The sequence below is a fragment of the Ahaetulla prasina genome, chromosome 2 (assembly GCF_028640845.1).
Source record: "Ahaetulla prasina isolate Xishuangbanna chromosome 2, ASM2864084v1, whole genome shotgun sequence".
In the NCBI taxonomy this organism is placed as follows: domain Eukaryota; kingdom Metazoa; phylum Chordata; class Lepidosauria; order Squamata; family Colubridae; genus Ahaetulla; species Ahaetulla prasina.
In genome coordinates this window covers 197,344,604-197,370,213 of record NC_080540.1, presented here as the reverse complement: position 1 = coordinate 197,370,213, position 25,610 = coordinate 197,344,604, and the positions used below count along the sequence as shown (strand labels likewise).

At 37.1% G+C, this 25,610-nt stretch overlaps 2 protein-coding genes across 2 annotated transcripts; one reads left to right on the top strand and one right to left on the bottom strand.

Moving 5' to 3' along the window:
- The first annotated feature begins 1,169 nt into the window (after positions 1–1,169).
- On the top strand, positions 1,170–9,544 carry DNAJA1 (DnaJ heat shock protein family (Hsp40) member A1). Its single transcript, XM_058169832.1, has 9 exons — positions 1,170–1,453; positions 2,207–2,351; positions 3,257–3,434; positions 3,904–4,008; positions 4,109–4,336; positions 5,289–5,403; positions 6,732–6,847; positions 7,683–7,783; positions 7,988–9,544. The coding sequence occupies exons 2-9, from the start codon at positions 2,220–2,222 to the stop codon at positions 8,204–8,206; spliced, it is 1,194 nt and encodes a 397-aa protein (XP_058025815.1). The 5' UTR covers positions 1,170–1,453; positions 2,207–2,219; the 3' UTR covers positions 8,207–9,544.
- A 2,576-nt stretch (positions 9,545–12,120) lies between these two features.
- SMU1 (SMU1 DNA replication regulator and spliceosomal factor) lies at positions 12,121–25,263 on the bottom strand. The gene is made up of 12 exons (XM_058169831.1): positions 25,146–25,263; positions 24,035–24,245; positions 23,044–23,196; positions 19,809–19,919; positions 19,493–19,621; positions 18,419–18,538; positions 17,535–17,651; positions 16,260–16,387; positions 16,052–16,178; positions 14,899–15,066; positions 13,427–13,579; positions 12,121–12,637 (listed from the first exon to the last, which is right to left on the bottom strand). Exons 1-12 carry the CDS (start codon positions 25,169–25,171, stop codon positions 12,539–12,541), a joined length of 1,542 nt encoding a protein of 513 aa, XP_058025814.1. The 5' UTR covers positions 25,172–25,263; the 3' UTR covers positions 12,121–12,538.
- Between the last annotated feature and the right edge of the window lie 347 nt (positions 25,264–25,610).

Here is a 25,610-nt window from a genome sequence, read left to right as displayed (position 1 = left end):
ATGTCCCTGCTGCTTCTAAAATTAAGCAACTTTTTAAAGAACTGATGAAAAAGACATATATATACAAATATGGAACAAATTTAGATGCCCCATCCTAAACCATCAAGATTGTTTTACATACTGTCACATTAATTTCCTATATGAGGAAATTTTAAACAGTGAAATTGTATTTTTAAAATTGGTATTAATAAGTTTTAAAAATCCCAATGAGTTTTGGATGCAAATACATTACGATTTAAAGTACAACAAACCAGGGACTTCTTTGGGATGACTAAGGGCCAGATAAGAAAAAAATCATGCAACTTCTGGAAAACCGATGAAGGTATCTTTTCTTTTATGTGCACTGAGAGCATATGCACCAAAGACAAATTCCTTGTGTGTTCAATCACACTTGGCCAATAAAAATTCTATTCTATTCTATTCTATTCTATTCTATTCTATATATTTAACTGCAGTGAGACTATTACAAGATCAAAAGAAGAAAGGGTCAACGTTACCCACAACGGTAGACTAGTTGGTGAAAACGATGGAACTTGCAAAGATGGCTAATTTAACTTATTTTATTAGAGCAAAAAACAGTTATCTGTATTTATGTTTGAGTGGAAATCCTTTACACACTTTTTACATCAAATAGGAAAAATTCATTCGATTCTAGTTTTGAATATTACAAAAAACCGGATTATAGAAAATCTAGTGAGCATTTTTGTAATCATAAAGTAATGGTTGTAATTTTGCTTATATGTCCTGCAAAAAAAAAAAGCTATTTCTTTTGGGGGGGGGTGTTGCACTTTTTTCTTTGCTTCTTTTATTAATTTACACTATTTGTAAGCCACCCAGAGTCATCTTATTAGTGGGACGGTGGGGAATATAAATTTAATAAATAAATAAGCTTTTTCGACGCAGTTGTAAAGAGCGTGATACTATATTTCCTTTTGCTTGAACGCATTTCTCACACAAGGATTCCCTGTAGCTGCGCAGAACCGCTCAGTTCTACAGGACTTCGAAAGGTCGAACGCGCCCACCCCTACCGCTTTGCATTCTGGCTCTTGTAGTTTGCCGTTGTTGAGCCGCGTCGAAAAATGGCGGAGGGCCGAGCACGTTGCATTTCTTGGCATGATGGGATTTGTAGTTCCAAGCGGTAATATAACCCCTCGACAAGTGATTGGAAGACGGCCTCGTTTTTCGTCATGGCTTCTGGAAAGCCGACGAATCCCGGCCATCGATGGTACCAGCAGAGAAGGCGGTGTTTCCGGCATTGGGTGGGGCTTCCTTGAAAAAAAGACAACTCCCCGGATGCTGCCTAGCCTGAGACCGGCTCGGAACTTTCCAGAAAAGTCGCGGTCGTTTTGTCTGTGGGAGAGAGAGAGGCAGGCGAAGGTAGCACTCGGCGGCAGGAGCGGGTACACTTAAGGAGAAGACGTCAGGCTGCCTTTTTTTCGGCCGAAAGCGCGAGGTAGGTGGAAGACAAAGGAAAGCTGTTGGCCGCGCCTTCCTTTCTCACCCCCCCAGCCCCCCCTCCTTTCTCCCCTCCTCGTCGCGCGAGGAACGACCTCCTGGGCAGCTTCGTCCGCGCGCCTGGAAAGCCGAGGCGCGCGCGGGGGGTGCGGTGCGCGAGCCGAAGCCGTGCACTTGAGGGGAAGTGGGGTGGGGGGCAACCGACACGAGGTGGGTAAAGGAGGCACGAGGGCGGAAGGGGTGGTGGTGGTCGGTGAGGGAAACTGAGGAGAAGCCTGCGAGAAAGGAGCCTTTTGAGAACGGGGCAGGAGGGGGTTGGCGCCCATTGACGAGGAAGGGTGACCATGAAGCAGCTTCCTTTCTGGGTGTCCTGTAGGGAAGAAGCGGGATGGTGGGAAGGCCTGAGGTCCGGTGGGGGGAGAGTAAGCCATTTTCAGGTGAGTGACCTTCATCTGCTCGGAAACGGGCAGGTGTGCGACTGAAGGAGCGGAACCTTATTCAGGCAATTTAAGCGAAGGTGGCCGAGTCAAGCGGGAGGAACAAGAAAAGGTGCTTCTGTGTCAGATTTAGTACCTGTCAGTATAGCCATTTAGGCTGTGGGAGGCGAGTGCGGGGAAGTGGATGAAAGATGGGGGAGGATTGTTAGTGTTGAGGGTAAAAGAGGTATAAGGGAAGGGAAATAGGAAAGTATGGGAGAGTCTCAAAACTGTTGTCTTACTATTATTCTCTTCCACACTGTGTTCCCATGCAGGTACTGTTGCATCATGGTGAAGGAGACCACATACTACGATGTGCTTGGGGTAAAACCTAATGCCTCTCAGGAGGAGTTGAAAAAGGCTTATAGGAAGTTAGCATTGAAGTATCACCCAGATAAGAATCCTAATGAAGGGGAAAAGGTGAGTAAATGCGTTGTTTTTTTCATCATCTTCCTCCCACTTTCTGCTAATTAAGTATCAGTATGTGGCAGGTATTCTGTACACATTTCATTTTCCCTCTTGGTGTGAATGTGTTGGATTCTGGTTGTTCAATCCATATGCATACTTATCTTCAGGACATAATATTTCTTCAGGTCTTCAATGTTCTGTTTTGCTTGACTATTGCTTGCCCTTGAGCATTCTTGTCTCTTGTTCTGCAGACATCTTTTATTGAAAATACAACTTGGTTTTTACAGTAAAGTGCCTTTCTTTTTGAGAAGATTTGAAAAACTTATATAAAATTTTCTCTTCATGTCATTTTCAAGCGTGATCTTCAGTAAAAGCTTTCATGATGAGCTTGACTCCTGGTGATTTATGTGGGCATATACACATGCAAATCAGCATTCACCCCCCCCCCCTGTCTTACAATCACTGCCCTTTGGAAAGCTTTTAGCCTAGCTCTTGTGGCAGCACCTAGTCACTGTTAGCTGTTTTTGAAAAAGCTAAAGCAGCGTTGCATCGGTGAACTAGACATGAGATATGGAAGAAAAATATTCAGCAGAAAAGAGTAACAAATCACTTTATCACTATATCAAAAAAAACAACCCAGCAATCATTCAGTGGACCAGGACTTAAAGATTTACAATTAGGAAGATTAAAATTTAGATTTGAATTCTGCTGCTGAAATAAAACATTATTTTAAAAAACTGTCCTTTTCAATAAAATGAGAAAATTCAATCCATAAGGTGGACCAGTCATCGGTAATTATTGTATGTTACTAATAATAGTATGTAAATGTAGTAGAGCTGATCATGGTATAAATAATAAATATCATTTGTCTGGTGACAATTACATAGACTAAGCCTTTTGATTTTTTTTAAATGTAGTTCAAACAAATTTCCCAAGCCTATGAAGTCCTGTCTGATTCCAAGAAAAGAGAGTTGTACGATAAAGGTGGTGAACAAGCAATAAAAGAAGGTGGTAGTGGAAGCAGTTTTGGATCACCAATGGATATATTTGATATGTTCTTTGGAGGAGGTGGAAGAATGCAAAGAGAGAGGAGAGGTAATGCGCAACTTTCTTTCATCTAATGGAAATTTTAGTGGTTAACTTTTTATTAGTTAAAAAAGGGGCGGTTCCCTGCAGACATTTTAAAGATAAAGGCGATGATGTGGTTTCAAGGTGAACAGGTGATATCTTTTAATTTCAGAATTTTTATTAAATGTAAAACATTCATTTCATTCTTTGTAATGATTGCTTTGGGAGCTGTCCACTAAAGCATCTATTAGCATTATTTGAATATTACCTCAAAGTCTGTTTGCTGTTATTGCTGTTAATATTAGCTGTATAAATTATACAATTAGTCCAAATGTTTTCAACGTGGTTTAAACTGCACATGAAATGGCCTTTGTAGCTCTTTACCTAGAAATGCCCCATTGGATCCAGCCTAGTTCAATTTCCATTGCAATAAATGTGATTTTTTTTTCTCAAAAAGTTCTCAGTCAGTTCCTTAATAACATGTTTTACATTTCAGGTAAAAATGTTGTTCATCAGTTATCAGTAACTTTAGAAGACTTGTACAATGGAGCAACCCGGAAACTTGCTCTGCAGAAAAATGTGATTTGTGACAAATGTGAAGGTATGCTAAAACATTTCTTTAGTTTTATAGAAGCTTAGGAGAAATTTTAATGTGAAAAGATGGAGTCTATTTAATCTTAATTTCCTTTTATGTTTTCTAGGCCGAGGGGGCAAGAAGGGTGCAGTAGAATGCTGCCTTAATTGCAGAGGAACAGGCATGCAAATAAGAATTCATCAGATAGGACCCGGAATGGTTCAGCAAATCCAGTCTGTGTGCATGGACTGTCAAGGCCATGGGGAGCGCATCAGTCCCAAGGACAGGTGTAAAAGCTGCAATGGAAGGAAAATCGTTAGAGAAAAGAAAATTCTGGAAGTCCACATTGATAAAGGTATACTAAAGGAGAAATTAGGAGTTGTGAGTTATTAAAAGTCCTAGAAAAGATTTACATATTAATTTAGAAAGGGATGATAAATTACATTTGGGTTGTCTGTGCCATGAGATCTGTGTCTTTCACTAATTTTTCTTCTTCAGAATTACTTTGTTTGATAAAGAATATAGTTCTATAGTAGTGATGGCGACCCTTTTTGGCACCAAGTGCCCAAACTGGAATGCATACATGCTGCGTGCACACACCAGAGCACCGGAAACCCAAAGACCAGGTGGTGACGGCATGCATGCCCACAGAAAGGGCTCTGTGTGCCATCACTGGCACATGTGCCATAGGTTCATCATCACGGTTCTATAGAATATAGTTCTCCCACTGCCTGACTTTCTAGGCATTAAACCTCAATAACTCTGACAAGAGATGATGCTCTCATAAGATAGTACAACTTCCATAATTTTTGTATGAATTGCAAGTGTTTAATGGCTCCCAATAAGAATTGAAGGATGCTGTATGGGTGACATAATGACTGCTTGAACACTTGACATCAGATGGCTCTGGAAAACTATAATATTTGGATCAAAATAATTTTGACTAAGGGCTGAAATAAGTAAACACAAAAAGAAAACTACTAAAACATGTTCAAATTAAATTATTACAACTAGTGTACATCAACAGTTCAGTTTCACAATATCTAAAAAATTCAAACAGGTCACCTATACATTCCATAATACAGAACTAGAAATTTTGGCAAAAGAAAATTAGTAAGGAATAACTCTTGAGACTAGCTGGCTTTTCACTAGAGCTGTTAAGGAATATGCTTTCTGCTCCTGTTTCATGCTTCTTATGCTTTATGCTCTGCAAATTATTTGCAGAGTGAAGAATGCTAAATTTATTAGAACAATAATTTGAAATATATTGTGTAGATTTTAAATCTAATCTGTTCCTTTTGAAATAGGAATGAAAGATGGTCAGAAAATAACTTTTCATGGTGAAGGTGATCAAGAACCAGGATTGGAGCCAGGAGACATTATCATTGTCTTGGATCAAAAGGATCATTCTTTGTTTACAAGGCAAGTTTTAATAATACTGTGGAAATCATATTTGGGTAGTATGTATAACAGCTTGGGAACATAGATTGTCAGATGTTAGGGTTTATTGGAGCACTAATTGGAGCAGGTTTTAAATTTTGTAGTCAGAATAGGATGGTCAGGGTAACAATTGCACATAGTTTCTCTTAACTTTCTCTCTAAAAGGGTATTTCTACAATACCTTACAAATTTTTCAATGATTTCTAACCTAAACAAATGTAAATCACTACATGGTAACTAACATATAGACACCTACTACCTTTATAAATGCATATTAATATGCAATTGTACAAATGACTGATTCTGTCATAGTTCTATAGCCCTTCACTAGTTATGTCAAGGTATAAAGCTGGCACAACAGTTTTTAATTGCTAATTCCTGGTTCTTTGTTTAGGAAAGTATATAATATTCTCTCAGTTTTAAGAAGTTTGTTCAGTCTAATGATGATTCAAGGTTATTAAACTGGTTTTAAAATGGTTTTCCTTCTCAGGAAGGCTTGAAAGTCATATTTTCTCTAGTTTAAATGCTGAAACAATTATGTATGGATGTAAATAGTATATATTTGATTACTGTACAGTAGCAAGGAAAATCAGATTAGTTTTTTCCCATGAAATTTTGGCTTTTTTTTTTTTACTTAGATAATTAAACATGAATTGTCATTGAGTTTCATGATATTCCTTGATCTGTTATGGGGATCCTCATCTTTTTGAGCAGGAGAAATTTTGAAAACATGATAGTCCTGTGGCTGCTGGATGGGGAAAATTGCCTATTCACAAAATGGCTGCCATGGGAAAGTTAAAGAGGGCCTGTATATCAGAATGCTATGTGTTGGGCTGGTTAAGTATTTGATGTTGCCTGCTATCATGCTTATCTTTGTGGGATTTTTGGGAACAAACAAATTCCCTTCCTCCTAAAAGTATTCGCCTACAATCAAAATATTTTATTTTTCAATAATTATTATAGTGAGAACCCACACCCTAAATGTCTGTGTGTTCTATGGCTCTCTGTGGTGGTATGCTGGGGTCCTCTGGTCTGCTATATTATATATAGCATAATATTTAAACATAAGATATTAAGATAAAACCTCCCCCCCCCCCAATATAATCAGATCTGGTGCCAGAATAGTTTTATTTCACTAACAAATCTTTTTAATTCTGTAGGAACGCAGATCTCTTTATACTCTCCCTGTACATTTATTTAATAGTACAATTTATCATTTAAAGTAATTTTTTACTTGTCTTTTTGGAATTGATATCCTATACAATATGGTTATAGCCCTGCAATTCTAAAGCACATATTTTTTTCTGCAGGCGAGGTGAAGACCTGGTCATGTCTATGGATATACAATTAGTGGAAGCACTCTGTGGCTTTCAAAAACCAATTGCAATGCTAGACAATCGAACTATAATAATTACTTCTCATCCTGGTAAGTCTGTATTGCTCTGAAAAAAGAACTTGGGTACAATAAGTTTAAATTTAAAGGACCGTAGTTTAATAGACTTTGAATGTAAATCTGTCCATATTGAAGAAGATCTGGTGGCCTAAGGATGGAGCTCTTGCCTCACAATCAGGAGGCTGCGAGTTCGATCCTAGGTACAGGCAGATGTAGGGTCTCCTGCTTTGGCAGGGGGTTGGACTAGATAACCTGCAAGGTCCCTTCCAACTCTGTTAATCTGAAGGCAGTATTACTTTATGTGTATAGTTTTATTTATCTTTTTATGATCTATAAACTTCCTCTTCAGTTAAATGAACATTCTACTTTAACTGACAACTGTTTCCCTACTATTAGTCTGTTAAAGATTTGCAATTATATTCGTCACTATTAATTGTAACCCACCATAAAATAAATGTTACCCTTTTGAAGAATCCAAGTGAAATGCTATAGAGATCTTAAGCAACTATAACTCTTAAATTACTACTGTAATTAAATTGCTTTTATCAAACTCCTGTTGCCTTGGATCGACAATGGCACAATCATTTGTAACTGTGATGAATTAGAAATCTTCTAAACATATCTTGGAAAACCTTTTTTTTATCATGATACTGTACTTTAGGAATGTGCCATGTTTTGATTTGGTTACAAAACATTTCTAGCACTTGGATCTTTTCCCAGAATCAGGTTACTTCCCTCTGTGGACTCCTTGTTCACATGTCTTTAGTTGGCTGTCAGGATAAGTTTCTGCTTGAGCAATTACAAGTACATGTAACTTTAATTTTATGTAAAGTTTGTTAAACATAAGTTATATCTCTTTAATTTCTAGGTCAGATTGTCAAACATGGTGATATTAAGTGTGTACTAAATGAAGGAATGCCAATCTACCGTAGGCCATATGAAAAGGGTCGTCTTATAATTGAATTTAAGGTAAGTGACGGTTGAATTACTAATTAAGTATCTCATGGAAAATTTCAATCCATTTTAAGCAATGCTGCCTTATAATGCTCATTTCTTGAATAATTGGTATTATACAAATTAAGCAAATGTATCTTTTACATTAACATTCAGACACTTATTTCATACTTAAAAGTATATTTATGAGAAGCATTCATATTTTTTTCTAATTTTCAGGTGATATTTCCAGAAAGTGGTTTTCTTTGCTCAGATAAGCTATGTCTGTTGGAAAAACTGTTACCGCCAAGGCAAGAAGTGGAAGAAACCGAAGACATGGATCAAGTAGAGTTGGTAGACTTTGACCCATCTCAGGAAAGAAGACAGCATTACAATGGTGAAGCATATGAAGATGATGAGCACCACCCTAGAGGTGGTGTCCAATGCCAGACTTCTTAAAGTGGTCTCACAGTTACACTTGTGCTGCTTGTCCTGTATGTCAGTTGTGGATGAGTGAAGGACTGAAGTTGCTATATTCAGAATTGCTATTGTCTCTGTAATATTTAAACTTAGTTGTTTTTAAATCAAGTTAACAAATTGAAATCGGTAAAACTACTTGGATCAAGTTGGAATGTTCATATTTCTATATGGCCTCCTAAGGAAACCTGAAGCCACTTTACTCTGGCTTATTTTATTTTGTGCATCATAAGTGTATTGTGTGCAAATGCACTGGCTTAGTATTCAGTGATTTCTGTTTAGTATTATAAATTATATTCCCTCTTATGTATGCATCTGTATTTATGGTTCATGTTAAAGATGTGAAATTAAATTTTTGTATTCATCTAGATACATTGATGTGTTTTGGATGTGCTATGGCTGGTTGAGACTTTGCACTGCACCTGTATGAGACTCTACTTATTTTCCATTCTGGAATGTTGAACACCATTCTATACTGAGCTTTAGTTAGAATGCTGTATAAAACTCATTAATGTTAGACAGGATCCTGGCATGGTTCTTGGGTAGGAGTAAAAAATTCAACAAACATCTAAGTGTAAATGGGACAAAAGCTGAAATCTTAAAAAGGATTCTGAATAGCAAATACATAATTTTATAGAGATAATCGTGTAACTGAAAAATAATATGCCTAAGAATGATGGTACAAAACTACATCCATTTTGAGTTTCATGTCACTAACGTTCAAATTCCATGCTGCATGAATACTAGCAAAAAAACCCAACCCATTAACACTAAATGACTCCTTAATGAACTGTTCACAGTCCATAAGGTTTTTGTGTGTGGTTTCTGAAAAAGGCTACTTTTTAATGGCTATTTCAAAATGTCAATATAAATAACCTAGTATAGATTATCCAAAATAATTAGGCATTGCATCATGACTGGGGGAAGGGTTAGCAAAGAATTCAAGTACCTCTTTTAAATATACCTAAGACTGCTATTTCTAAAAACTAAGTTGCTAACATTGTCATTTATGATAAGCCCTAGATTTACGTAACTGCTATATGTATATATCCGTATATGGGCAATTAGAATAGCAAAAAATAGCATTTCAGTTCCATATGTAATTTTAAAACAAATCTCACCATTAGAATTTTAAAATTGGCAACTAATTTGACTAGCTTAAATCCTTGGCAGGGATTTAAGTTGTACAGCAAATTATTTTAGTCCTTGTGATAAGGATGAGTTACAGTGGAATGAATTATGTGTCTTTAAAATGCTTGATTATTGTACTTTACACTCAGTTTGTACCTCTAGGGGGAAATAAAACTATCCTTCTAACAGCTTCATCTCTTCTTCCTTTTTGGCCTATATAACCATCCATTCCAAATATACATTTGTCAAGAAAATGTCCTTTAAAAAACCCCTTGGTGTAGTTTGGCATGTTAAATGGGATGATCCTGAGGCTCATACAGTTAGGCATCTTTCTTTATCCCACTGAAACCAGTTACAAGAAATAAGTTTGGCAGATTGATTACTTAGAAGCAGAAAAGCCCAGGTCTGCCTTTGCTGCATGAGGAAAATACATGAGCTGAAGACTGGTTTGAAAAAGTAAATCTAATGGCAATAAACATAACTCAATTAACATACCAAGCTATTTCAGGTAAAATGAAAAAAGTAATCTTAGAAATGTTAGGTAACTTCAATACGTTTGCAATTCAGTTTTGCTAACTATCCACTGCATTTAGCAGAATTTGTTTTAAAAATCAAATTTCTGTTCTTTAAAAGCAAAGATTGCCAATACTTGGTAAAAGGTATGGTGCCTTCTTTACCACTATGGATCATTTTCTATGTATAACATAGGCTATAAATGGTTATTGCACATTTGGGTACAATGCTGCAATACAGTGCATAAATTCAGCCAGCTGTGGTTTAATAGCTATGATAAAATATTGGGCACATGGTGAACATTTTAAGTAGTGAGGGTCATAGAGGGTCTTTCCAGTTAAGAAATGGTCAGTTGTTTGAGGAGAGTGGAAATGTGAGCAAGCTTTTGTCATTCCTGTAATAAATCCTCCCCAAACTCAGAATTTTTTCCCCAAACTGATCTTTTATCTAAGGATATGAGATTAGAACATGACAAAGGAAAAGTGGGGCCAGAATTGTAGAAACTTTTGGGAAAAGTGTATTTTTGAGGTTTGATGGCTAATAACACCCCTTTTTTCATAGTGCCATAAAATTATATATCAATGGAAAGATAATTTAATTAAGAATGTAATGCAACAAAGTTGTTCAATTACCTGTATTCTATGAAAAGTTACAGCCAAATAACCAGTTGTGCTTAGGTTGATATCAGGTAGCTTTCCTTCATCTGATTGTAGCCAATGAGCATGAGTATTTAGACAGCCAGTGAGGTACAGTCTTGTTTTGGCAACGAGCTAATCAGATCACAGTAGGATTCAGTTATTGATGTTATGTACTGAAGCTGAGAGGAGGACATTTGTCAGTGTGTTATGTGATCGCTATCAAGTTGGTTGGGTTTTTTTGTGTTCTTTCATTGTGAGCTTGTGAAACAAAATAAAATTAAAGTAATGGTGCAATGAGTTGACTGATCACCCAGAAAGCGATGTATTAAGTGAACAAGGCTACAGTTATAAAGAAATTAGAAGGAAAATTGGTGGAAACTTAACCAAAGGTGGCATTTCTAAGCTTTTGAAGAGGTATAAGGAGACTCAATCACTACAAAACCACACTGGTAAAGGCAGGAAAGGATGGACAACAGCAAGTGATGATAGAAGAATTAAGAGACTGCTTACGTGACAAGAAAATCATCTGAGTGTATACAAGATGAAATGGCACAATACAATGTGAAGTTGAACACAAGGACTGTTCAGTGCAGACTGCAGGAATTTGGTCTAAAATCTAGAATTCCATGAAAAAAGCCACTTATCTCTCAAACAAAGGTTGAAAAGCATTAAATTCCTGATTAAATTATCTTTCCATTCATATATAATTTTATGGTACTACTTACTCCAAAGCAAAAGTGTTATTAGCATCAAACCTCAAAAATACACTTTTCCCAAAAGGTTTCCATAATTTTGGCCACTACTGTAGTGTTACCATTCCTTAAACACCCAGCCACCTGAAAAGCTGTCCTAGATCATGACACCAAGTACAACGCATACTATAGTTAATTCTTTAGCAAGTGCGCTCTCCCTCTCTCTCCCGATTGGCTGGATGAATTACCATAGCTTGCAAAGAGAATGATTAGTCATAGTTAAGGAGTTAGACATCAGGGTCAATCTCTCACTGCATCCTACTCCAGAATATTAAAAAAGATTGGATTTCCTCTTGATGCCAATGAATAATTATAGGAAAGATGGATATACATTTAATAGTACTAATTTGCAGATGCAACTCAGTAAGTAACCGTTTCTTCACCAGTCCAGAAAGTAATATACTTTCTTTATAAACATGATAAATTTCAAGTTTGGTCTTATTTTAAAAGAAAAGTTAGAAAAGTTCTAAGCCAGATGCCTCTTTAAGAAAAATTTTATTGTATAACAGGCAAGTGTTTTTTTAAAAAGGAGCTACAAAAAAAAATCTGCACAAATTTAGAAACAAAATGTCCATTTTGAACAGCAAAATTACAATACTTCAAGGGAATTTTTTTTATTATTTTCTGAAAATAAGATGAAGCTTGTAACATAAACTCAGTATATTTCAGAACATCAAAAGTCTACAAAATAATAGCAATTAGTTTCTATCCTATTCAAGACAATTTATATATTCTAAATAGGAGAGGGAAATTAATATTTAATCAGAGCAGGAACTCCCAGCCCCTCATATTCCCATAAAGTGGTGAATTTACCTTAATAACAAGGGGTCTCACTCAGCCAAGTTACATAATCTGTAAGACTTTCAACAGACAATGTTTAAATATGTGCTTTACGTTTCCATGAATACTGCCAGAATTTTTAACATGCCATTTTAAATGGTAAAACGGCATGTATTTGCTCTTTATTTTTCCCTTAACTAAAAGAATTCACCTCATTTTATTTTTTAAAAAATCCAAAAATATATAGAAGTAATGCCATTCACATAAGAAGCAGAAATGAAACGTATGAAAAGAACATTTATAGAAATTGAACTGATTTTTCAATTTGCATACACAACTAGCGTTATATATAGCTAAGGTTCCTCTTGAGACAGCTGAATATGAAATTCAGTATAAATTAAAACAAGCCTTTTTAGAATCTTTTTGGAAACAAATCTCCTGCACATGGTACACACTTCCCAGGGATTCAGAAGCCATATGCTGAAGAAATTTATGCAGTTCTATGGTTTCCACAGCTTCAACAACCCATCTTCACTATAGGTAGCAATCAAATTCTGATGGGGATGGTGAGCAATACCAATGACATCCTTTTCATGAACCTTAACATCAGAAAGAAAGAAGAAACATGATTATCTCCAGAATATAAGATCAGATGAGGTATTTTCTATAGATACCTTCCTATATCTTAAAAGAAAATTTTTTTTTAAAGAAAATAATCAAGAAAAATAAGTGTTTTCTGGAAGAATGGATTCTGAAACTAGTAGAATTAGCTGAGAGAGCAAAAATTACTGTTTTAATAATAAAACAAACACGTGACTACTTGTTTCTTGTGACTTGGATATCCCTATTAGATTTCTTACAGAAAAAGCAGAAAAATTAAATGTTGACTTTGGGATTGCGTATTACATCTGATTTGATTAGAGAAACATTGGAGTTTGTTAAATACATGGTAATTTACTTATAGTCAATAGGCGATTGTATGCTGAATTAAATTTGAACTAAATCCTGAGTGACCAAGGCTATAGTCCTAAGTCCTATGTAAGTCCTGAAGCCACAAAGCAGGCTTCCAGACACTCCCCATATCTGATGACTTCAAATGTCAGCCATGTTAGCAGGCCAAAGGATTCTGAACTTGAAAGCTACACATCTGGTAGATCTTTGGGTTTGGAAAAAGTGGCGTGGTAGTCAGGATACAGGGTGGAGAGTTTTGTAATCTTCACCAGTGATTTTTTGAGGAGGAAACCTGCTCTGCCAGGAATTTTGTTAAGTGTAAACTGCAGAAATATTAGATTTGGTGGAAAAGTCTATCAGGCCAGGGAGCCAAATCTGGTCTCTACTGCATATAGAATTGCTGCTGGGTTGCCACCAAGATGCCCTCTGCTACCCACCGTCAGTGTTCTCTCCAGCTTGCCAGTCACTGTGCTGAAACAGTAGAGGACAAAATCTTCACCCACACAGTAAATCCACTCGCCTCGAGGAGAAAGGGCACAACAGACAAAGTCACCACCTTCTCTCTTACCAGAGCTGAAACTTCTCACAATCTGCCAAGTTGAAATATTAACAAGAGAAAAGGAAATCAGCAGCCATAGTATAATTCAAGGTATAGCATTCATTTCTCATGACAATGCCCTTCCAAATGACAGAGAGTAAAACCAGAGGTGGGCTTCACATAATTTAACAACCGGTTTGCCTAGTGAAGAACTGAAAATGTGAGCGTGCGCACGCAGCCACTTTGTGCGCAGCCGTGGCTTCAAACACAAGGCGATTTCATGCGCGTGGCTTCCAGCACACCTTCTCAGGCAGTCGCAGTGAGTAGAGCGGGCAAGGTGCAGAAATCAGTATGGGCTACATGGGCAGGGCAAGTGAGCCAGAGAGTGAGGTATATAGGGCAGGATAGCATCAGGGTGGGTGGGTAGGCCCAGCCAGTGGTCAGAACTATCGGTACGGGTAAACCAGTCCGAATCGGCAACAGCCCACCTCTGAGTAATACATTAGGGAATTGCAATCTCTATTGCAAATTATTAGCAACAGGACAAGTAGCAAGCAGATCTTCAGAGGTTAAAAGATGCTGATGGGCAAAGAGACTAAAAGCTAAAAAGGAGTTTTATCTCTCCACCTGGAGAGAAAAGGGTGGGGGGTGGGGTTGAGCTGAAATGTATATATTAAATCTTCACCAGACTTTTGATTCAATACACAGTACAAGTTCGATGTGCATATATTAAACCTCACTAGCTCCTTTCCTTTTGTCTTTGGAAATATATTAAATGTACAGCAGAATACCATCTAACTTACAATATAAGAGGATTTCAGTAATAAGCACCTTAAAAAAGTGAGATGTGCATTGCTAGAGACATTTATAAACCTTGATTAAAATATATATATAATCTGTAAGCTGCCTAGAGTCACCCTCCAGGAGAGATGGGCAGCATAAAAATGTAATTATAAAAAACGAAAATAAAAAGTAGTATCAATATTATGAGCTAATATATGGGAAAAAGAGGATTTTTCTCTCAATACAAATTTCTGAGATCTCTTTAGCATTTGTTAACTGGTTAAATTCATTGAAGCAAAAGCTAAGAACCTTCCAAACAAATTTAAAATAAGTGTATAAGTGAAAATATAAGCTTTAACCAAATAGCTAAAAATATAAGCTAAAATAGGGTCTTTTGGATTACTGGAGAATCCTAAAGATTAATTCAGCATCCTCAACCAACCAATGCAACATTTAATCATGACTTTAAAAGGTCTTACAAATCAGAAAAAGTGGGGACAATTTCCCATTGTCAACTCTAGTTACCGAGTCCAAAAGAAACACCGATTGTGTTCTCACAAATGTTTAAAACACAATCCAATTACGTACTTGCCCCTGCATGTTCATGATGACCACTGTATTCGATCTGTTACAAACAACGAAGTGCTCTGGATTTTTAGGCAAGAGAATCACACTGTTCACAGTGATGTCTGTTCCAGCAGTGCTACCCAAGGATTTGAAGGTGTTACAGCATTCTGTTGTCTTCATATTCCAAACCTAACAAATAAACGGGAAAGGGAAATTAGGGAAATTCCATATTAGAATGAAACCCAAGCTACCACACATGTATCTTCATGCAGGTTATATAATGGCTCTAACCACAGCATTGTTTCCTATAATACATAGGCCTTTTCTCCATCTGTACACACTATCTCTTATGATGGGTGCTAATACAAACATTTCGTTCAAGTGATTTTAGTGCAGTCAAAAAGTCAACCCGTTCTGTACCAATATTAAAAACAAAGAAAAAATCTATTAATCAGTCACTTAAGAGATTGACCTGAAGAGAGCATCCAGAAGCTAATTTAACTCAAAACTATGGGGGAGTTGCCAAAAACCAAAAAACCCTGATATGTCTGAAAACGCTGCAGTTGGTAGAAATCATTTGAGAGACAGAAATTGCATTTAGTTTAATTTTACCTGGACCAGGCACCGAACAGAGTTTGTAAGTATTTCTGTATTTAGTACAAGTAGTCCTTGACTTACAACAACTCATTTAGTGACTGTTCAAAGTTACAACGGCACTGAAAAAAAGTGACTTACGACCATTTTTCATACTTATGGCTGTTGCAGTGTCCCCATGGCCATGTAATCAAAATTCAGATGCTTGGCAACTGACTCATATTTATGATGTTTTGCAGTGTCTTGGAGTCATGTGACCAGCTTCTGTGACCTTCTGACAAGCAAAGCCAATGGGGAAGCCAGATTCACTTAATAACTGTGTTACTAACTTAACAACTGCTGTGACTCATTTTAACAGGAAAAGTCGTAAATGGGACAAGAAAGGTCATAAAATGGGGCAAAAATTCACTTAACAAATGTTTCACTTAGCAACAGAAATTTTGGGCTCAATTGTGGTCATAAATCAAGGACTACCTGTACTACTAAGAATATTTAAAAAAAACAACAACACCACACCAACAAGCAAAGATTTTAACTAATCATGCAAATTACACCTAGTGATCAGGACTCAGGAGCGTACCTTCACAGTGCCATCAGAGGATGCACTAATAATATAATGTCCATCTTGTGTAAATGTAGCTTCATTAACAAATGAGGAATGACCACGAAATTCTTTGAGAGTCTTCCCTGATTTCAGGCCATGAATCCTGTTACAGCATAAAAACTACATTAGCATTATTTGTCCAAGTCAGACGGAACAGCCAAATGTTTTGCAAAATGAGACATACCTGATTGTCTGATCAAAGGCGGCACTCAGAATCTGACTGCTATCCTTTGAGAAGCTCAGGCAGGTGACACCTTTGCTATGGGCTCTTTCAAATCGCCTCAGACACTGCCCACTCTGAATCTTCCACACCTTCAGAGAAACCAAGGAATTGATGTTACCATCACACAACAATAACATTTCCTGCCAAATTGCCTGATTCACTCAGGTAGACCCAAAACATACCCTGCTTGTCCTTATGAATAAAATAATTTCTCCATGGCAGCAGATTGGCCATTGTTGGGACAGAATGTTGAACAAGCTAGCAATAGCAAAAATAGACTTATATACCTTTTCCCAGTGCTTTACAGCTCTCTCTAAGTGGTTTACAGAGTCAGCATATTGTCCCCAACAATCTGGGTCCTCATTTTACTCAGAAAGATAGAAGGCTGAGTCAACCTTGAGCCTGGTGAGATTCGAACTGTCAAATTGTAGGCAGCCGGCAGTCAGCAGAAGTAGCCTGCAATACTGCATTCTAATCACTGCGCCACTGCAGCTCTTGTACTCAAATTGGGCCCTTTTATTAATTGAAGATCTGAGATTAGTGAATGTCATTAAATTGCCAGCCCTTGCTGTGTGCTACAGGAAAAACATTAAAAAAACCCAAAACAATCTGGACTCCAAATGTGCACTCCTTTTCTGCATGATTCATTGCCATAAACTTGTTTCCTTCTATGCAATCTTGGAGGTAGAGAGGAACAGTTTACTTGTCTCCGTTTCTTTATACACCATGATTAGGGACCGTGCAAACTGTTCCTAATGCTAAGAAAGAGTAGAATTACTTTCCTTCAAGAAAATATCCCAAAGGTCCTTTTCAAGAGACAACTGGACTTTCTTGTTTTTCTTTGAAGACACTTGGCTTCTCACCTAAGAAGCTTCTTCTGCTCTGAGCTTCTCAACCAAGAAGGTTCTTGGATGAGAAGCAAAACATCTTCAAAGAAAAACCAGAAAGTCCAGTTGCCTCTTGAAAAAGTGCCTTTGGGACAACCATGACCTGGATGACTGAGAATCTCCACAGACCTTCAGGAAAATACTTCTAACCTCTCTCCATGAATCAATGCTTAGAAAGCAGTACAGAATATTATGGAGAATGGACCAAGAACACATTCTCAGAAGAAGGTTAAGCCCTGACAAACTCCCAGTATTGTGTGTCTGTCATGTCTTAGAAGTTCAGGAAATATGGCTTATAAGGGAGTTCTTGGGTGCCACTATAGGCCTCCAACTGTCCTTAACAGCATACCTTGATTTTTCCATCTTGTGCTCCAGTTGCTAACATTTCAGTGTCTCTGCTGAAACACATGCACAGCACTGCATCATCCATCATCATAAAATTATCCTGTGCCTGGTATTTCAGATCCTAAACAAAGAAGTGAACAAAATAAATTAATAGAACTAAGATAAGAAGCAGCACTGGGAAGAATGAATGTATACAAAATCATTTCAGAGTCACACTATGCTAAATCATACTATTAAAATCCAGACTGGTGGTAGCTCTCCAATTCAGAGGGCAATTTTAGATCTAAACCATGAGATTCTTTGAAACAGAATAAGTCAAGGATTGAGGCTAAGCTCTTCTATACTCAAAGTGTGTGCCTCAAATATTGTTAATTGTTACTCAATAAATTTGGGGTTTCCAACACTGTACTTATCATTTATACAAATAGCAATCAACATTACTATCTCTCTCCAAAGCTCATTTTTCTCCAATCACATTTATTTCTATTTTTGAAATATAAAAGTAACCAGCAAGAATTAATTCCCATTCTATTTCCCATTTTAATCTCCTGAAGTTTTTTATTCACCCCACCAACAGCAAAGGTAAAGCAAAGAAGAAAATATTTGATATGGATCATGGATCTTGCACCTTATAACATCTTCTATTGGCTTCCATTTTGAAAAGGACTATATAATAAGTGCATTGCACTGCACTGCAATGCACAATGCAAAAAAAAAAAAGCAAGTAGAACATTTGGTTTGGCACTGTATATCCTAATTTAAAATTCCATTCCAATTTCCTCTGGAAATCCAGAAGAGTTCATATTACTCATCTTTATTTATTGTGCCCAAAGAATTGATGTAGTTTTGAGCAATTCACATGGCAGTTAAGTAAAGTCATAGAATTACCTTCCTGATTTTCCCAGTAGTAAAGTTCCAGACTTCAATAAATCCATCCACAGAACCAGTGACCAGATACTGACCATCCGGAGAAAATCGAGCACATTCCACGTGAGACTTTTGACCGAACTGTTTCATGGGAAGAAAGAAATAGCATAAAACAAATAATATGTACTAATCTAGACTGGAAAAGTAAACACATCCTCAAATTAAACTTAGTTCCCACTGGATACATAGATGCACTGATGAGAGTTCTCCTGGCAACAGTTCAAAAGTAGTTTGCAGTGCCTTTCTTCTCTACAACCCTGGAAATGATACCCTGGTGATCACTCACTAGTTGGATCTTGATCTTATTTTATGCTTGGAGTAAAAGCATTGGCTTAATATTGCACCTGAAGCATGTGCAACTTGCTCCGCCAACTGTCACTTACCTCCCTGCCAGCCTGCTTGAAAGCCAGCTGGAACTTGCCACTTCCTGCCAGCTTCCATTCTGCTTTTGTTGGAAGTTGTGAGGAAGTTACCTGGAGGTCTTTACTTATCCATAGCAACAGGGACTAATGGGATTGTCATTCTTAAGCAATGTTGTCATATGATGTCCTGCTTTACAACTGTTGTCGCTTAGTGACAGAAATTTTGGTCCCAATTACCATTGTTAATTGAGGATTACCAGTACCTACTGCTGAGAGAGAAGGAATAGTTCAAGTCCATCCAGCTGGCTTTGTGCCTCAGCTGAAAGTCTAGCCTAGCACCTTAACAACTGTACTAATCTGGCTCTCACCCAATTCCTTACTAAAATCAACTATGCTTTTATTTTTATAAATAGAAGAACGAAAATGACTTGTGGAAAATGATTATTTTAAAATATAGAATTTTTGAAGTCATCTAAAATATATTACAGTTTGATCAATGAATCACAGTTGGATTCTCATAACAAGCTAAATAAAATAAGCCATACGATAATATTGAATCCAGCCAGTGCAATATATTAAGCCTTAAGCATATTCTTCTTGTGAAACAATAAAAATTTCCTAATCCTCAAAGGCCTGAGACTTATTGCTGAAATCATGGTGAAGGACAACCCACCTTAATATGTCTACTCAGCTGCGTGGGGAATTTTTCCTCTTCCACATCTTTGACAGCTGCTTTTCCTCTAAACAAGTCAATAGTCATACCAGGGGGAAGAAGCCCCTGATGCTGCTGCCATTTCAAGGCCTAGGATACCAAAGAGGATTACAGACACAGATTGTAACACTTTTGAAATTTAATACAAAAGGAGACTTAAACGTTAAAAGAAAAGTTTCTAAGCAGTGTATTAAAGATTCATAATCTTAGGCTTTAAAGAACAATCAGTCTTCCATTTCATACCCATCAGTTAAGCTTAATGGGGGGGTGTAAATACCTGTCCTAATAACGCCATAAGACGAGATGGAGGTACCACACTAACTTCACCAGCCAAAGCCTGGGCAATGGCAGCTCTCCGCTTCTCTTTGCTGCTTCCATCTGGGTATGCCTGAAATGCAACAGTAGTCATTGGATTTACATGCTGCCAAATTAATTCAGATCCACAGATATACAGAGCAGTAACTTCCTTTTGAGAAATCTGCCACTTTTTCAAAAACTAATAACTTGTCTACATTGTCAACCAGATGTTTTATTGAAAATTGACACATTATATATGCAATTCTAAATCCACAACACAGTTTTGAGTGTTGGGATAAATTTGTTAGAAATGAGTATATTGGGAAAAATCAACTCTATTTAGTTTGAATCAGAAGAAAACTTTAACCCAACCTTCTACTTACCAGTAGTTAAAATGCACATTATTTTTGCTGCATGATAGCTTCAGCAAGAGAAAATGGAGGACATATCAAGATAGGTCCCAGCAAAAAATGAAAATAAGGTCTTCATAGTTCAAATGTTACCTACTCTCAAAATAGCAATTTTCTATGTCAATACATAATAAAACTCAACCATCACTTATACTTATGACCAAATGACCAAACATCATGCTGACAGCCTTTCTAACTGGCATCAGCAAACCTTTCTAACATATAGTTACAGACAACTTGGACAATGTAATGTGAAAAAGAAATAATTATTTTTTTGAAGAGCATACCCAATGTAGAAACATTAATTTTTATCCCTCATTGAATACTGTGGGCAGAATTGATTCCAGTCAACTAAGAAACACTGATTGTTTATTTGTATAAATTACACTGATCTAAAAGCACATAGAAAGCAAAAGAAATTCTGGAAATCAAAAGAATTATTTAAGCTCTGGAAAGGCAATTTCCAACTTTGAGAAGAAAGTTAGTATCATGTGTGTTTAATGAAAGGAAGAAATTCATTCTGGCTTATAAAATAAAAATTTACACAATAAAACAAACAGTTCCTTGTACAGTAACAAGGAATGCAAAATACAGGAAGGAACAAAAAGCATTTTTCTGTCATTCATCAAAACAATATCTGGACGAAGAGAGCTTCAAAGATATAACAGTAAGTTAAGGGCCGGATAGCTCAGGCTGGTAAGGCCTGTTATTAAGACCTGTTATTAAGAACACAAAGCCTGCAATTACTGCAGGTTCAAGCCCGGCCCAAGGTTGACTCAGCCTTCCATCCTTTATAAGGTAGGTAAAATGAGGACCCAGATTGTTGGGGGGGCAATAAGTTGACTTTGTAAAAATATATACAAATAGAATGAGACTATTGCCCTATACACTGTAAGCCGCCCTGAGTCTTCGGAGAAGGGCGGGGTATAAATGTAAACAAAAAAAAAAAAAAAGGAACAGCAGGTGCCATAACTGAGAAAACTGTGAGCTAGATGAGATTTTCTACAATTTTAGGCACTCATGGCAGTTTGTCAGTCAGCCTGATCTACAAAGATGACGGCCTTGAGCCCAACTGCTTCCACAGAAGTGCCATAGGTGCACAATGAAGCATCCCACTCAACTTGGTTCAGGAAAGGGCAAAGCTTATATATTAGATGCTCCCAGTCATGGTGGTTTCTTGGCCTCTAATGACAGTTGTAACTGTACACCTGTTCTTTTTGAGAAATACAGCAAAGATTCCAAGTTCCTATTACCTGAAAATCATGGACCCACAAGATTCCTATTTGTGAAGATTCAATCTTAACTGATTGGCCCTGTTCTAATCTATCACCCTGAGTGTCCAACAGCTGGTTCACACCGTGCAGGCCCTATTATTAGGGTTTCACCGTGGCCTTCTTTTCTTTCAAGCTGCTTGATCAATATATTGGGTTTTTTTCTTAGAAAAGGAAAGCTCCTTTTAACAGATGGATGGTTTTATAAATTAGTTAAATAAATAAATGCACAACCAATGTTGATTAAGAAATATAAAGAAATAGAACTGTTGTCAGAATATTGGGAATCCTCTCCCTTTCCTCCACCCCAAAAAAACCTTCTCTATGACTGTCCCAGTAACTTTATATAAATGTTTAATAGAACTGTGGACAAAGCAGTGCCTTTTGGTACCCAACACCACCACTGCCAGATCTAAAAGCATACTCTGTTATGTAAAACCATTCTGCAAATAGGAGAGACACCTCCATTGTACAGGACCTCCAAAGCACAAAGACAATCGAGGAAGAGTAGATTGTTGATTACGTCAAAAGCTATCTCAAAAACAAGCTCGATCAACAAAATTGCATTCTCCTACTCTCTTACATAAAGAAGGACAGGGGTACCATATTGATTCTATCCCAAACTAGATCAGATCTCAGACTGAAATGTAACAAAGAAATATTATTTATGACACATTGAAACAAATGTCTAACTTGAAATAATTCTAAATTTTAGACAAGGCACAAGATCATGGATTCTCATCCTCTTTCCTCTGTATAAAGTCATATTCCTCTTTTATCTTTGTATTTACCTCAACTTATTTAGACAGGCCAGGTTTAATCAGAATTTTCAAAGAAAAAATATGTCACCTTAGTTAACATTAGTCAAAGAAACACAGCGAATATGTGAGGCAAAAGGAAATAACGTATGCAGAAACCAACAGAGAATTTTAAATTCTTAAACTGGTTCCAGAGAGGTATCTGAACCAATCCAAAAATATTAGAAATACATTACTTCTTCTTTTACAAGTCCTAAATCTCTTAGAAGACAGGTAGCATCTATCTATCATTTCTTTATTAATTATATTTATATGCTGCCCATTTCACTATCTAGGGAGATATACCGGGATAGAGAGCTGAATTGTTTTAAGCACGTTTAAACACATTTTACACTCATCAAACATGCAATGGTACTACAAATTGAATTACATAATTAACTAACAATAACTTTACAACTGTGTGATAACTTACATAATTTGCTTTGCATTAAACAACAAAATGTATCTGTGCAAGAAAAGATACCATTATAGAAATTTTTAAAAATTGTAAATTCTAATTATATCACTGTGAAATGCAGAAATTAGTAAACAAGCTAGATTATGCAGAAATGATTAAATATTTTATATATTACAAACTGTAAATGAGAAAAATAATAAAGTAAATCTAATTAGGCAAAACAACAATATATCATTTAAGAGCCAGATTAGCCTAGCAGTTCCTTCACATATTATTTAATATAATACATGTAAAAAACTATGAGCTAACATAGTTTTACCTCACGTGGGTCAAAATAGGACCTAGCCAAAAGGTTCTCAAGATGAATATATCGCTCTGGTTGGGTTTGCTTTAACATGATCATTGGATCAGTCTGTCTCAGAAGAGATCTAGCAGCACCCAATTCACGAAGTTCTATCAGTTCCAGAACAACCTGAAATATCAACAGAAAAAGAATTATTAGTCATACAAACACGTGATAATGCACCAAACTATTACAGTTATGTGATTTGTAAATTCAGTTTAAATGAAATTTCTTCTTCTTCTTCGTCTTGTACCATATCCATCATCGGAAATTGGTGATCATGTTAGTGATCCTATTTTTATGAACAGCCACACGAAAAAGTGCTGCTCAGTTTTGTCCAAACCAGTAGAATTACCAGTGGAATTAAATGGAATTAAAGTGCTGAACTTTGGTCAATGTTAGCAAAATTTGATTCAAGTTTCAAAACTGAAAGTGTGTAGACTATAAGTCTTGAAAATTCTTATTTTTTTAATGAAAAAAAAAACCTCAAGTATGAACAGGTGGGCATATATGTTATGTGGTACCAATATTATATTGCAGAAGCATATACAACGGCAAGCTTATATTCTTGGAAAAAAAATCTTTAAAAAATAATTGACACATTGTAAAAACTGGGGAGGAAATCAGATTGTATCCGGAGCTACTATAATTTTATATTAAATGGGGATGGTTTAATTTTCAGAGACAGCAGCAACCATAACATGCCATGATATATCAAATGATATGTGCGTGACACCATGGCATAAATAGTTATGTGATGACGCCATGATATCTGGCACAAATATTAAACTGTATTATCTGCATGATCATATATATGATACATCGTACATGTATTATCAATGTTCACCTGTTGAAAAGTGAAAGATGAATATTCTGCAGAGTTACAAAATGCCAATTTATTTTCTAACAATTAAAAATACACCAAAAGATAAAAATACATCAAAATATTATTGCAAAGCTTGCTGACCTGTTCATACAGATCAATGAGCGTTTTGTCTGGCAACTTTAGTGACTGTATTGCCTGCAGTACTGTATCCCAATGGCCACTGTTAATATCCGCCACAAAACTCTCAATGCTGTCCACCGTATTCAAAGACACTGTAGTTTCCTCTTGCAATATAGCCAGAGCACGATGAAGGCTGTTCTCCTTCAGATATTGCATAATTAAACGGATAACACTGAAAAAAACAATTAGTACAATTAATTACTGATATTTATTCCATTTGTCAGTCTCTGTCCCATACAAATAACATACATACTATCTCATTAGAAGGCATTTTCCAATATTCATTTCTGCTTCAAAGAGAGAAAAAAATTCAATCAGAGCTTAGTAAACTACACAATAGTGTAAGGAACTAAGATGCTTTTGCTCCTTTTTAATTCTACAGCTAATCCTCGACTTACAAGAGTTACCTTAGTGACCATTCAAAGTTACAACAGCACGGAAAAAAAGTTAAGTTGTGACCATTTTTCACATTTATGATCCTTGCAGCATCCCCATGGTTACAGGTTTTATCTTCGGATGCTTGACAACTGACTCACACTTATGACGGTTGCAGCGTCCTGGGTTCACGTGATGCCCGTTTGCGACCTTCCGACAAGCGAAGTCAACGGGGAAACCAGATTCACTTAACAACGGCGTTACTAATTTAAAAACTGCAGTTTGTTCAGTTAACAAATGCAGCAAGAAAAGTTGTAAAGTGACGCAAAATTCACGTAACAAATTTCTCATTTAGCAACATACATTTTGGGCTCAGTCGTGGTCGTAAGCTGAGGACTACCTGCATTGACGCTGCCAAATGCATTTCTTTCTCCCCCACCCCCAACCCGGTATGTTTTGCCTTCCTTATGAATAACTAGTAAATAAACAGGCGCGAAGCTTTGGCCACCTTCGGAAATTTCCGGAATGAATTTAAGAGCAACCGCTGGGCTGCAGTTACGGCAAGTGAAGCGAAGCACCAACGGGAAAAGCTGCAGGGCGGCCGGTCCGCAGGAACCAGGCCTGGGAGAGGCCAAAGGAAGCTGGCCCCGAGCGCAAAACCCGCCCGCCCGCCGGCCCCTTTGCCCGCCACACTCACTCCGAGGACTCGATTTCGATCGACATCTTGAACTAAGCGTAGCGCCGCCACCTTCGACACCGAAACACGACCCCAGCTCTACACCCACCCACCCCCGCACGTTCACTTCCGGGTCAACTCCTCTCTTCGTACCATAGATGCACCACATGATCAACTCTCGATGGTTTTTCATTTCCGGCCTCCTTTGACCGACTTTTCACACACCCCCCCTTTTTTTTTCTTTTAGGCTTGCCTTAAGAGGAGAAGCAGGGAAAACAATCAGGAAAACGTGCGACAGGTGTCATTATTACAGCGGTAAATCGGTCAAGTAGTATCAAAAAAAGAAGCTGCTTCTGTTTCGCGGGGTGGGAAGCGGTCGTCCCGATTGAAGATTTTTCGACTTGAGATGTAAAATGTTTTTTTAAAAAATCAAGATTATGCAGCCTGGGTTTGGCGAATAGAATAGACGGACGGTTCATTTTAAGC